This window comes from Phycodurus eques, chromosome 1, assembly GCF_024500275.1.
Source record: "Phycodurus eques isolate BA_2022a chromosome 1, UOR_Pequ_1.1, whole genome shotgun sequence".
In the NCBI taxonomy this organism is placed as follows: domain Eukaryota; kingdom Metazoa; phylum Chordata; class Actinopteri; order Syngnathiformes; family Syngnathidae; genus Phycodurus; species Phycodurus eques.
Genome location: NC_084525.1, coordinates 33,010,803 through 33,025,671, shown reverse-complemented (window position 1 = coordinate 33,025,671; position 14,869 = coordinate 33,010,803). Strand labels below are relative to the sequence as shown.

Here is a 14,869-nt window from a genome sequence, read left to right as displayed (position 1 = left end):
ATTACGTTTTTTTTCTGTCAATATGGGGTGCTGTGTGTACATTATTGAGGAAAAAAATGAACTTAAATGATTTTAACAAATGGCTGCAATATAACAGAGTGAAAAATTTAAGGGGGTCTGAAAACTTTCCGTACCCACTGCGTGTATATATATATATTTAGCTTGCAGTGTCTGCTGCTAAAGCTTTACGGCTAACATGAAAATCACACGAGAAATGTCTAAATATAATATTATTACCCGGACAATAATATGTGCCTAAAATATGTTGGTTTGGTCAGAACAATTCACGCTTGTGGTCTTGTGAAGAGTCATTGTATGCAATTGAAGGTAGGCTTCCTTTGCAGCACTAAGGTTGAGTGTCTTACTAGAACTTTTAACAATTAAAATCGACCAGTACTCATACTGTAAATGCTGCATTGGACAGCACACAGGGAATATAGCGAGTCAGCACGCCATTTAAATCTTCCTGACAGGATATTTATCCTTGCAGAATGTGCTCACGAGAGCGTACATAAGTACAGAGGGATTTGTTTTGCTTAACATCAGAGCCAATATAATATTTATTTCAATGAGTTCTGCCTAATTAAAACTCAACAAACTGTAACTCAGCTTTCAAGAGGTCAATTATATTTGTTGTAACCCACACGTTGCAATCGAAAAACTAAAACAGAAATGAGTTGAATATAGTGTCAACACAGAACAGAGATGAGCCAAAGGGGAGGGCATGCATGCACGCTTGCATGCACATCTCACGCATTTTACATCTAATTGGCTCTAGTGACTGCCTCGCTGAGCTCTCCATTCTGTAAAAAGGTTTAATGAGAGCAGGTCCAGTTGGCCAAAGATTTCTGTAAACAATTGGTGCAAACAGATCTGTGGTCATCATAGGTCATGCTACAGTTTTCATTGTAAATATGTCAACAGGATGCTTCACAGGAGTAGGAAAATCAGCAGGAATGTGTTCGGATCAGTTCTGAGAGACACTATTGAGAAGAGCTCAGTGATAACGTGTTACAGCGTTGGATGTTATTAGTCCTAAGGTGTAACAGTTTGCGCAAGTGTGAAAATAACATTTGTACATAACCACGCGTTTTCGCTTTTTTTGCTGATTTTTTATAATTAGCCCATTAAATTACAACCTAACCGATAATGGATTAGTTTATTGTAGGCAGCACCAGCTTCCTGTTTTAGCAAAACTGTCTCTACTTTGCTGTTTTGGCGTAGTGGTTCCTTCACATGTTGGGCAGGGGATTTGTATGATAGAATCACAAAGATACTGCACAGTATATTGTTGTGGAGTCACGAAAAGGCACAAAAAGCACTAAAAGTGAGGTGCTGTAGAAAGGTTTCGGCTACATGTTATACTTGTTTACTAAACTTGATAAGTGCATGCAGAGGTATTTATTCAAAATGTGTTTTGGTTTTTCGTGTTGTAAAATCTAAAGCGTCCCATAAAGTATGATTATGATATATATATATATATCTATATATATATATCTATATATATATATATATATATATGTATATATATATATATATATATATTTTTTTTTTTAAAGCAATATGCAGGGAAATCCTATGCAAAAATTAGTACATTGTATTTCACCATAGTACTTTAACTTCACAATGATATGTGAAGAGAGAAATGAACTTGCCAATTATATATGCACAGCAGTCAGACAACATAATGAACTGCTTAAAAACTCCCAAAGGACGTGCACACGCACACGCACGGACAGGCAACCTACCTCCACTAAGCTCTCTCCTGGTTGGACCATACAGTGTGCAACCTGATCCCGGCTGTGATGACAAATTGCCACCAGTCTGAATGTAGACCAAGGTGACCGTGGTTACAGCAGAGATACACACACACTGTGTAGCACTAACAAGAAGCAGCAGCATTTGACTGGTTTGTACTGCACTAATCAGCACATTCTTCTAAACGTCAATGAAAATAGGAGTACCTCCCACCCCTCATACAGAGCCCTCACTCTCTATTGTGGGTCAGCTGTGTCTCTCCGAGCTTTATTTCCATTCTTTAAAGCTTCCTGCTCATTTATTCAGCTGCTGCCTTAATTTATGTGTTTCAGTGTTGGACACGTCCACACAGAGCCTGCGTGCAGCAGCCGCTCTGCAAGGTCAACAATTGTGTGTGTTATTTTTCCACACTCTTCAGGACACATGGTGCCAGGGGGGAGAAATATGAGCTCTCGACCAGAACCCATCCAATGACAGACGGAAAACAACACGAGATGTGGTCATATAACATAAAAGCATTCGAACGCTAACAAAATAATGCGGATGTAGTTGTGGCATTTAATACTAATGCCATTTATTGACCGGCTCCGACCAGTTGTCCCCAGTCAGGAGCGCTTAAAGGGGACATATTTTGCCAAACCAACTTTTTCTCGTATTCGGGATGTAATATTGTCTCTATGGTGCCTCAGTAAACATTAAAATTCAATTAAAATAATCCGCGCATTCCTGAGTTCCAGACGTTTTTTTGCCAAGAGGGCTGAAATCATATCATTCAAATTTCTCGATCTTATCTACAGTACTAGCAAAGATCTTCGCCTACCTCTCCACTCCAGAGCCAGAGCTATCAACATAACAAACACATGTGCTCTCACAAGTGGGCCTCCTACACAGGGGCAACCAATCAGGGGAAATGGGGCGGTCTTAACCAAATATGGACAAAGCAGATACTAAACTGGGTCAAACAGAAGGACCTGTAAGAGGGGCCTTTTATGGACACTGGTATGACAAAACCAAGGTTTTTTGTTGTTTGTTTTTTTTTAATTAAATTGACACTTATATACTAAGTTAATGTTAGTCAGCGGCACGGTGGACGACTGGTTAGAGCATCAGTTTCACAGTTCTGTGGACCCGGGTTCAATCCCCGGCCCCGCCTGTGTGGAGTTTGCATGTTCTCCCTGTGCCTACATGGGTTTTCTCCGGGCACTCCGGTTTCCTCCCACATCCCAAAAACATGCATTAATTGGTGACTCTAAATTGCCCGTAGGTGTGACCGTGAATGTGAATGGTTGTTTGTTTGTATGTGCCCTGCGATTGGCTGGCAACCAGTTCAGGGTGTACCCCGCCTCCTGCCCGATGACAGCTGAGATAGGCTCCAGCACGCCCGCGACCCTAGTGAGGAGAAGCGGCTCAGAAAATGGATGGATGTTAGTCACTCTACGAAGGTCTAAATAGCCAAAATGCAGGACCTTTAAAGAAACATGTCTGAGTTTGATAGTACGGATTCGTATCAGATAAATTAGAGTGGTACTCCGAATTTTTCAAGAACCGCCTTTCTGTGAGTGAGCACAATTAAACATTAAAACGCTCTCATTACAGGGTCAGGTGTAATGGTGCTATATCAGATTCATGAACCTTGAATCTCTAAAATGGCTCTGAGAGGATGCAGGAGTTTCTGAGCTTCCCCCCTTGCAACTCCCTCTCTGCCTCATTTTGTCTTGTCTCACAGTGTTGTTCATTTATGTGGCTGTTTAATTTCTTAGCTCTCTGCCCTTGACTTCCTCAGAGTGTAGCTAATGAAATCGATTGACCAGGTGGCCATTAACAGTTGAGACAATTTTACGACTAACTTTCAAACCTCTTTTACAAGAAAAGCAGATTGTTCCCGCTGTGGGACACACATTAACATCGGACGCTAACCAAAAAAACAGGCTGAGGAGATTTTCACACCTTGAGGCTGTCCTCTGCCCTTGAATCCACCACCTCCTTGTTTCCACGTCAAAGACTCACAGGAAGACTAGACCCTGTTCCGATTATCGACCTCGCCTTTTTGCCTCATGTTTTTGGATACTGTTGCCATTTTTGGATTGCCTGCCTGTGTACCGACCTCTGCCCGTATATTAAACCTCTCTTTTTGAAACTGTCCATTTGTTTTGGAGTCGTGCATTTTTGAGTCCTGTCCTCTGTTCCGTTCATGACAGAACGAACTGGCCATAACATGGACCCAGCAGACTCAGATCCGGTGCGCAACGCCCTTCAAGCGCAGGGTCAATGCCGCTCGAAGCAGGATGAGCAGCTTGCTGCCCTCCACCTTCATCGAGAGGGACTGTCAGAGCATCAGGACACTATGATGAGACAGGTGGCCTCACAGTTTGAAGTTCTTATGAAAATGATTCAGAAGAAGGAACCAGTTGGCACAACACCCAATACCGCCAGAGTACCAAAGTTTCCATGTGAAGCAGTTACCATGCAGCCACCTGCCACCTCCGCTGCGGTCTGGCCACAGCTCTCTCAATCGGAGAGGTTCTCTGGAAATTCTGGGAATATTAAGCCATTCATCACTTAGTGCAAACTCCACTTTAAGCTGCAGGCAGCTGCCTTCCCCACCGAGCGGGCAAAAATCGCTTTCGTCATTTCCCACCTGACTGGTCATGCGGAGGCGTGGACTACTGCTGAATGGAGCCGCAATTCCACCGTGTGTCATTCGTGGGCTTTGTTCGTAAAGACGATGGAGCAAATTTTTTTGTTTTCCACACAAAATCGTGAGGCAGCTTGCTCCCTTGTCACCTTACACCAAGGCAAACACAGGGTGTCAGATTACGAGATTGAGTTTCGCATTCTAGCAGCTGAGAGTCAGTGGAATAAAAGGGCACTGCTCGATGCATTTTTTTCAAGGACTATCCTCCGCCGTCAAGGATCATTTGGTCCCGCTAGACCTGCCGACCGACTTGGACACTCTCATCACTCTCGCCGTAAAAATCGACAAGAGGCTTTTGGATCGCAAGCTGGATGCAGTTCGGCAGAGGGCTGCGTCACTGCGCATTTGGAGCACGAGCCTCGGTGACCAGCCAAACCGAGGCAGATCCCCTGTTGCCGGTCTCAATCCACTGGCTAGCGTCACCACGGATGAATGAACCTATGCCACTGGGCAGGTTCCGTCTCTCCCCTGATGAACTTCAACGCTGGTTGAGGGAAGGGCGGTGCTTCTACTGCGGGCAGTTGGGTCATTCCGTGAACAACTGTCACATCAAGGTTGCCGGTAGCAAGGGCACGGGAGCGGTGAGTCTAAATTTCATTAAGGAAGACCCTACCCGGGTTCTTCCTAAAGTGACACTATGCTCTTCTGATCAAGAAATTCATACGTGTATTAATTGACTCTGGTTCTGACGCAAACTTACTCAACTCCCTCCTCGTTAGACGGATGCACCTTAGAACCTTTCAAATAAAACGCCACCGCAGCACCTATGCTGCAGACAGCAGTTTTATGGGCAAGATCACTCACCGCACCCAAACACTCACATTGACATTTCCTGATTCTCACTCGAAACGCATTAGTTTTCATGTTTTTGACGCCATGAATCATGACCTTATTTTAGGGAACCCATGGTTGAACTTGCATAACGCCCACATTGACTGGTCCTCTGGGCAGGTTATGTCATGGGGCAGCAATTTCACCCAGAACTGTTTCAAGCCTCCATGTGATGTTTAGGGCTATGTTTCAAATGAAAATTCACAGACCCCATCTGGGGATCCTGACTTATCTCAAGTGCCCACCTGTTACCAGGACATTAAAGAAATGTTTTCCATGTCTAAGGCCAAATCCCTTCCGCCCCACAGACCGTATGACTGTGCAGTTGACTTGCTGCCTGGAACCACACCTCCACGATGGGGGTTGTTCTCTCTTTCAGGACCGGAACACAAGGCTATGAAGGAGTATGTGGATGAATCATTGGCAGCCGGGATTATTCGCCCATCTTCATCCCCTGCGGGAGCCGGATTTTTCTTTGTGGGCAAGAAGGACAAGACTCTGCGACCCTGTATCGATTACCGGGGTCTCAACGACATAACTGTGAAAAAGGTGTACCCTCTTCCTCTCATCTCGACCGCCTTTGAATTCCTGGAGGTAGCCAAGGTTTTCACCAAACTAGACTTAAGAAATGCATATCATCTAGTCAGGATAAGGGAGGGGGATGAATGGAAAACAGCATTCAACACACCAACGGGACATATACGAATATTTGGTGATGCCTTTTGGACTAACTAACGCTCCAGCTGTGTTCCAGAGCTTGTCAATGATGTCCTGCGTGACATGTTGAATGTATACGTTTTTGTATATTTGGATGATATTTTGATATTCTCCCCGGATGAGGAGACTCACATCATTCATGTCCGCTCTGTGTTGCAGCAGTTACTGCAGAATGAACTATATCTCAAGGCTGAGAAATGTGAGTTCCACAAGGCGTCCGTTTCTTTTCTGGGGTTCGTGGTGGCTCCAGGTGAAATCAAAATGGACCCTTGCAAAGTTGATGCCGTGACTAATTGGCCCACTCCCACATCACGCAAAGACGTACAAAGGTTCTTAGGGTTCGCTAATTTCTACAGAAAGTTCATTAGAAATTTCAGTTCTATAGCCTCGCCTTTGCGTGATCTTACCTCGCCACACAAACCTTTTGTATGGAACCCACTTTGTCAGGCAGCTTTTCAGAAACTTAAATCGAGCTTTAACTCCGCTCCCATCCTCACTTTGCCATATCTCAAACAGCAGTTTGTGGTAGAAGCCGATGCGTCTGATCAGAATCAGAATCAGAATCATCTTTATTTGCCAAGTATGTCCAAAACACACAAGGAATTTGTCTCCGGTAGTTGGAGCCGCTCTAGTACAACAAACAGTCAATTTACAGAACACTTTGGGGACATAAAGACATTGACAAAAAACAATTGTGCAAAAAGATGCAGAGTCCTCTAGCACTTAGAGCAGTTCGAACGACTAATATTGCAATAGTCCGGTGCAATGACCATTGTGCAAAGGGCGCTGAGACTTCAAGGAGTGTATGCGGTTTAAAGTGACGAGTAGTGCGATCATCTGGGACAATGTCGGTTGTGCAAATGTTACAGATACTCCTCAATCAGTGTGCAAATGGAGCAGATGCTACTCTGGCATGAGTGGCCAGTATATGCAAATAGTGCAGCATGGCGAGACAACTACAGTGAGTGCACAAGTAATACATAATTGGCCCCACAGAAATGTGACAACGAACTCAAGTCAAAAATGCCGGTATAGGAGCGGTGCTCTCCCAGAAATGTCTCAAGGATGATAAATTACATCCTTGTGTTTATCTCTCCAAAAAACTGACCCCAGCCGAGAGAAATTAGGACATTGGTGACCGTGAACTGCTGGCAGTCAAGGTGGCTTTGGTGGAGTGGAGGCACTGCTAGAGGGGGCACATATTCGGTTTTTAGTATGGACAGATCACAAAAACCTGGAATATCTTAAGCCTGCTAAGTGATTAAATGTGAGGCAGGCTAGATGGGCTCTGTTTTTCACTAGATTCAATTACACGTTATCCTACCGACCTGGTTCTAAAAACGGTAAGCCAGATGCTTTATCGCGCATTTTCTGCACAGCGAATTCTTTGTCCGACCCTAAAACCATTTTGCCCAAGTCATGTTTCGTTTCTGCTTTTGTTTGGGACATTGAGACTGCGGTAAAGGAGGCTCTGAAGAACACTCTTAGCCCTGAAAACAGGCTTTATGTGGTTCCGACTTCAAGGGGAGGAGTCATCCACTGGGGTCACACTAACCGAACTATATGTCACCCAGGCATTGCCAAGACTCAATCTGTGGTCGAACAGCGCTTTTGGTGGCCCAATGTTAGAAGGGATGTTACGAATTATGTCAATGCTTCCCAGGTATGTCCTGCTAACAAGTCCTCTCGTAAACGTCCTTCTGGGGAGTTGTGACCCCTGCCAATACCACAACGTCTTTGGTCAGACATCTCCGTAGATTTTGTGATGGGATTACCGGCCTCAAAAGGAAATACCACCATTCTCGTGGACAGGTTCTCTAAAATGGCACACTTCATTGCACTCCCGAAACTCCCCTCAGCTAAAGACACTGTCGAGTTAATGATACACCAGGTATTCAAGTTCCATGGTTTCCCCAAGAATGTGGTATGCGATAGGGGTCCCCAATTCATTTCGCAATTTTGGAAGGAGTTTTGCAATCTCATAGGTGCTACCGTCAGTGTCTCATCTGGGTTTCACCCTGAAACCAACAGACAAACCGAGAGGCTAACCAGGACCTGGAGACTGGGCTCCGATGTCTCGCTTCACAGGAGCCACAATCCTGGTCTCAGAAACTGGTTTGGGTAGAATTATCTCACAATTCCCTCCCCTTTGCATCCACTGGTCTATCACCTTTTCACATTGTGCATGGTTGCCAACCATCTCTATTTCCTGCTATAGCACCAGAGTCCACAGTTCCAGCGGCATTGACCTTGGTGAGACGCTGCAGGAGGACCTGAGAGCGAGCCCGCCAGATGCTGCTGCGGCTGGGACGGTCCTACAAAACCGCTGCTGACCGTCGGAGGACACCGGCCCCGAACTACAAAGTGGGTCAGCGAATTTGGCTCTCTACCAAACATATTCCACTCCGGGTGGAGTCCAGGAAGCTCGCTCCCAGGTTCGTTGGTCCTTTCCCCATCACAAAGATCATCAACCCTGTCACCGTGAAGCTTAGGCTCTCAAGGTCGATGCGGGTCCACCCTGCTTTTCACGTCAGCCTGCTCAAGCCCGCCCGGGAATCCCCTCTGGTCCCGCCTTCCAGGCCCCCTCCTCCTCGTGGATGGGGGCCCTGTCTTCACAGTACTGGGTACTGTCATGGGTGTGTGTTCCGGTTGTTCCCTGCCTCGTACACACCTTCTCCTGAGAGCATCTTCACCACCTGTGCCTCGTTCACCCTAATTACACCTTGCATTTAACCTCGTGTCTCATTCTTTCTCGTCGCCAGTTTGTTGTACCTTGTCGTCGCGTTCCAGCATTCCTTGTTTCCACGTCACAGACTCACAGTAAGACTAGACTCTGTTCCGATTATCGACCTCGCCTTTTTGCCTCACGTTTTTGGATACTGTTGCCTTTTTTGGACTGCCTGTAGCCTGACCTCTGCCCGTATATTAAACCTTTCTTTTTGAAACTGTCCATTTGTTTTTAGTCGTGCATTTTTGGGTCCTATCCTCTGTTCTATTCATGACAGGGTCTTATTTTGACAGGACCTGTGTAAAAATCCCTGACACCTACAGTGGGATGTACACACAACCAAATACTGTGTGAACAACTGATTTAACTTCTGTGGCCATGGATTCATTCTGGGCTAAGGAAATATAAATCAATAGTCATTACTTGACTGAACCTTGGTGACTGATATCACTACCAATAACAAAAGACATTCCAGTTGGAGGACAGCTGACCGATACAGGTAATAGGTGCGTCTCAGTGGAAGGCCCACCCTATTTTGAAAGTGGGATTTATCACAATTGCATGCACGTGCACAGACCTCATAGGCCAGTTGTCAAGGCAACAGCTAAGGGTGGTCAAAAAGAGGCACACCAAAAAAAATAAAAAATAAAAAAAATTATAAAAAATAAAAATCAAAGCATAAAAAATGTATGGATTTGTGAATGCAGGCAAACACAAAAGCCTTCACATAGCAATTAACATTATCAGGATAAATATTTAAGTTTAATGACTGTTTATCAGCCTCCTGCACCACACGGTGGTTTAAAGCAGCAACATTGCCCACTTTCCCCAAATCACTCGTCCACGCCTGAGCAATTCTTCTCTCCATCAGGCTTTTGACAAACATAATTTAACAAACATATTAATGCACAGAATGCTTCTTGTTACTGTGGTGCTCCATTATGCAGCTGATTATAATACTTGCATGACACAACAGTATTCACTGTATTCAACTCCCACAGCCACTCCCTTGCTTAAGTAAAAGTACAAAAGTACAAACATATAAATGTACTTATGTAAAAAAAGGAAAATGTAAATTTATATATTCTAGCCCAATAATAAAATACTTATAGGGAGATTATTTATCTGTATATATTTGTATCTTTCGATGATTAGCATACTTTCTGCAACAATGAAAAACAAAAAACAAACAGATGAGCATTTAGTTGTACTTTGAAATAAAGTTATAAACAACATAAATAGTTAAAATAGTTAAAAATAAAAAAAGCTAGATTTGTTTCAAACAGGTTTATTTGCCCACTGAAATAAATGTGTGAGAAATACTATGTTAATGTACAAAAGTGACATAATTTACTATTAGCGAGCCAAACTTGAAGAAGCTAGATTTCTGGAAAAAAAAAACAAAAAAAAAACTATCATGGGTCACCCACCAAACAATTGCAGGCATGAACTGGCTTGACTCTCAGGTAAATGAGAACAGGTTAAAGCACATTTCAAGTCAAATAAATACTTTATGTTTACCTTCTAGTAGTCGGCCTATGGCAGCTGCATTGAAACAGTCCTTTACATTCCTTCATGACCGAAATCCAAAATCCACGCTATCCGGAGGGAACATTCATTTGTTCTTCAGACGTCTGGCCACCTTGTTCATTGGCTATGTTAGCTTCAAGGGTGAGTCTTTCATTTGGAAGAGCGGGTTAGTGTTAATAAAGTAACGGTCTCGCAACAAATGAGACAACGGTTTTGAGCTAGCTTCTGGAAGAATAGAACAATACTGGCTCGTCCATTCAATTTTCAAAACTCTCTTTTGTGAGTCATCTTTCAGAACTTGTTTACCATCACGCAATATTTTTCCGGTAAACAAACTGTTTGATTGGCTCAATATGGTCACGTGCTCACAACAGGCACTACGGTTATGGTGAATCTTGAAAGTCTGGGAGAGAAAAACTGCTGACGATGCCAGACATTTGAAGATACCCGTTTTATAAGATTATGGTCTTTTAAAAAAAAATTAAAAAAACGTGAAATCCCAATCGCCACCCCGGCCTCTTTTACGCTACGCTAAAAGTAAGGAATAAAGTACAGATGTGTTAAAATGTAAGGAGTAAAAGTAAAAAGTCGTCAGAAAAATAAATACTCGAGTAAAGTACAGATACCTGAAAAATCTACTTAAGTATAGTAACGAAGTATTTTTACTTCCGTTACTTGACACTGCTGTTCATCACAGGATGCTGAATATCCCCCAGGATGGACTTCTCGGTTTCCAAGAGTAAATACGCCATCTCAACAGACACACGCACACACGCGCACACGCACGCACGCACGCACCACACAAGTGAGAAGTTGAAAAAAGCGCAGCTGAGTGTAAATTATTCATGAATCCGTGTGAAAGGCGGTGCATTATGGCAACAAAACCACAAGGGGCAGCAATGCTCATACAAGAGCTGCAGTGCAGCGGCATGAGCTCATCACTCGTCTCCTCTCCCACTCCTCCCTCTGTCATCCCCCCACCATCTCACTAACACCCTCCTCCCTCTTTCACCATTACATAAGGTAATGCAGCACACACCCTCATTATTCTGCAGTTAGGCAATGTGAGGAGATGCAAGGAAATACAGTATGCCATCAAAAGTCAAATGAGAGCCCAAAGAGCCACAGAAAGAGCCGGTGGCTTGTGATTCCTGCTGTTTTTTAGTCACATGCTGTGACCCCACCTCAAAAAGACAAAACAAAAACAAAACAGCATATTTGGATGACATGCATATGACTGTTTTTGCTACTAATATTTTTTATTGTGTGGTGAATTGTGCAGTGGTGGTTTCTGGCATGTGCAAAACTGTATGTGAGGCGCATAAGATGGCACAGCAGTTTGTTTGTTTTTTCATTATTTTGAATTATTGAAAAAATGGTTCCAGGAAACGGCATGACATGGCTAGTTAAGTTAGGACCACCACTGGCGCTGTACATATTTTTCCCCACCATAATCAAATGCAACATAAAAAGTCATGTCTCTAGGGGGCAGCATTCTTGAGCATTTGAGAAAAGAAAGTGGTTTCTCAGATGGTGAACAATTCAGTGTTCAACCTATGAAAGATACTGCAGTAGGGCTCCTGAAGAAAGCAAGCCGGCAGCAGTAGGAGACCAACTGTTGGTTGGTCTCCTACTGCTGGGCAAACATAGTCATTATCACTTTTCAGAAAAAAAGGGACAGAAATGAAAACTGGCAATTGAAGTGGTAAACACTTCACACACACAAGAAACTAGGAACATTATCTATTGCTTTGGACTGAATTATTGTACCATTATAGTTATACTTGGGTGTGCTTATTCACAATACAAATATTTCTAGACATTGGCTTTGACTAAAAATAAATTAAACAGGCATTGATGTGCCCCCACTGTGGAAGGAAGCACATGGAAATAGCCAGGGGATTCTCAGTGGAGACATTTTTCCACCAGATAAGCATTTCCATGAGCACAAAGTATAAAAGTAACAAAATTTCCTCTTTAGATATCAATGGTGAGGTTCTAACCACTGTGGTTTCCTCAACACATAAAATCTATAATTATACAGAAACAGTACTATGAATTTGAATCCACACCAATTCCACAAGCGCAATCCAAACTCAAGAAGGGCCATTACGGCCACTTCACGTCAGAATCGCTCTGACATTTCTGACCAGAATACGGCTTCCATCCGAGACGTGTCTAATCTTTTCCACCATGGAGAATCTTTTTTACTCACCACAGTGGAACTGCAGGCTCACTTTGGCAGATCACTGCATTTCCATTACAAGTACTTCCTTTTCATCGCCCCATCCCTCCTTCCCAAAAGTCTGTTCTGAGTCAGAGCAACAAAGCAAAAGATCAAAAACGTCAGCCTCTGCTCTCGATCAACTACTCCCCAGTATTAATGTCCCAGGAGCTCTGTCTTGCAAGCCATTTAGCCATGTAGCAATGCTGATAGCTCAGTTTAGCCTTCCAGGCCCTTCACAAGAGACTTTACTGACATGCTGCTGTACTCATCTTCATTGTGGGATACGGTGGCACTGGTGTCGCCAGCTCTATCCACACAATAAATAAGTAATGCTCTCTGACATACGAGAATAAGGTATGTATCAGATGTACCTCGGTTTCTATGGAGTCCTGTCCAGGTCAGAAGTGACACTGGCTTGTTTTTAGCAAATAAGCATAAACCCAGTCACAAGGCTAAAGATCCTCAACCCATCTTCTCATTGAATAGCATGGAAAAATTGCATCCCAACTGTTGATTGTTCCTGCATTATAATCACTGTCCTGTTGTCTGACACCTTGACAAAAAATGGAAGATTAAAGATATAAACTACCGTATTTTCAAAACCATAAGGCGCACTTAAAAGTCTTAAATTTTCTCCAAAATGGACTTGGCGCCTTATAATGCGGCGCGCCTTATGTGTGCACCGAGTTCCTAAGTCTATAAATGTTGTTGTGTGACGAGCGCTCCGCTTGACTGACTGGGAGCATTTCCTGCCAATACGCTGCTTATAAAGAGGAAGGCGGACGTGACTGAGGACAGCATGCGGGCGTAAAGGGGGAAGGGTGTGCGTGAACGAGGACGCTAAAGGCACGCCCCCAGTAGGTATATAGTTCCGGTATGTGCGTCGGTTTGGCTAAGGACCCCCGTAAATGACTCCGGTCAAGCCAGCCTCCACTCGTAAAGTAGCAGTCAAGCCAGCCGCCCCTAATTTTGTTCATACTTGGCATGACGGTAATAAGTCGCCAACTCGGGGCGAAAGCCACCTTCAAAATAAAAGCCTCCCAATAATACGGACGTATCTCAGATTTTTTTTAAACAGCTTTTTTTCAGTCAGGGGTAATGACAGCAAAATATGCAGTTTTCAGAGACTTTTATTTTGAAATACAATATCAGATCTTCATCAAACCTCTTTTAGTGGAGTCCTTGGTTGTCTGTCACACAGCTCTGGACTTGTCTTTCGATACCAATGGGATTATGTTGGGGTGGCTTTGGCTCAGTAGGTAGAACAGGTTCGAATCCCTGCTACGACTGTCCGCATGTCCAAGTGTCTTTGGGCAAGACACTGAACCCTAATTTGCTCCCAGTGGGCCTGGCAGCGCCTCGCATGGCAGCAGTCGCCCATATGGATGTGTGTGTGAATGCGAGGGTTTGTAAAGTGCGTTGGGCACTGTGATGATGTAGATAAAGCGCTATATAAGTGCAGTCCATTTACCATTTATTTTTCCTACAATATCAAATAAACTACATTTTTAATGTATCCCAAGATTCAAATTAACTTTGCTGGTTGCATTCCTTAACCGAAGAACACTGACGTCCGTATGATTGGGAAGCTTTTATTTTGAGGTGGCTTTCGCCTCGAGTTGGCAACCTATTAAATTAGGGGCGGCTGGCTTGACTGCTACTTTACGAGTGGAGGCTGGCTTGACTGTAGTCAAAAACGGCACCTACGAAGAGACACGCTTACGAAGCAAAGTTTCAACTGCAAGCTATCAGTTGCGCGGAGGAACATGTGAATTGAGCAGCCGCGAGAGAATTCAAGATCAACGAATCCATGGTTCGCAAGTGGAGGAAGCAGGAAAACGAGCTTCGCCAAGTCAAGAAGATGAAGCTGAGTTTCCGGAGAAAAAAAAAGAAAAACAAAACGCGGAAACAAGGCGAGGTGGGCCGAGTTGGAAGACCAACTCGAGCAATGGATTAATGAGCAAAGAACAGCCGGGAGAAGCGTCTCTACAGTCACCATTCGACAATAACTCGGAGCTTGCCATCATTCCGGGAGGCTTGACGAACCGCTAGACATCCGTGTAAACAGTGAAGTGAAGTTGCGAGCGGCGTGGGAGCGATCGCTGACAGATGGTGGAACACAGCTTTACTAAGACTAGGAGGCAGCGCCGGGCGAGTTATTTGTCCAATTTGTGAATGGATTGTGGATGCTTGGGCTAACGTGTCTGCTTGCACTGTTGTTCGAGCTTTCGTAAAAGCCGGCATCATTTCTGAGGAGCCGCACGGCAACGAGACGGACTCCGACGAGTACGAGAGGGAACCTGGCGTGTTTGTTTGAGAACTTTCCCAGCTGTTCATTTCGGATACAGAACATGAGGACTTTGATGGATTTGTGGATGAGGAT

General features: G+C 44.1%; 1 protein-coding gene across 8 annotated transcripts in view; it reads right to left on the bottom strand.

The window, feature by feature from the left end:
* Window positions 1-14,869, bottom strand: part of LOC133409169 (IQ motif and SEC7 domain-containing protein 1-like) — a 129,339-nt gene that overhangs the window by 36,407 nt on the left and 78,063 nt on the right. The window contains exon 1 of one of the 8 annotated variants that reach the window (XM_061688878.1): window positions 10,251-10,603. The exons of the other annotated variants lie outside the window; for them this stretch is intronic. Coding sequence (XP_061544862.1) covers window positions 10,251-10,306 — 56 coding nt within the window. The 5' untranslated portion in view covers window positions 10,307-10,603. Of the gene's footprint in view, window positions 1-10,250; window positions 10,604-14,869 lie in introns of those variants that run through there. 8 annotated transcript variants of the gene reach the window in all.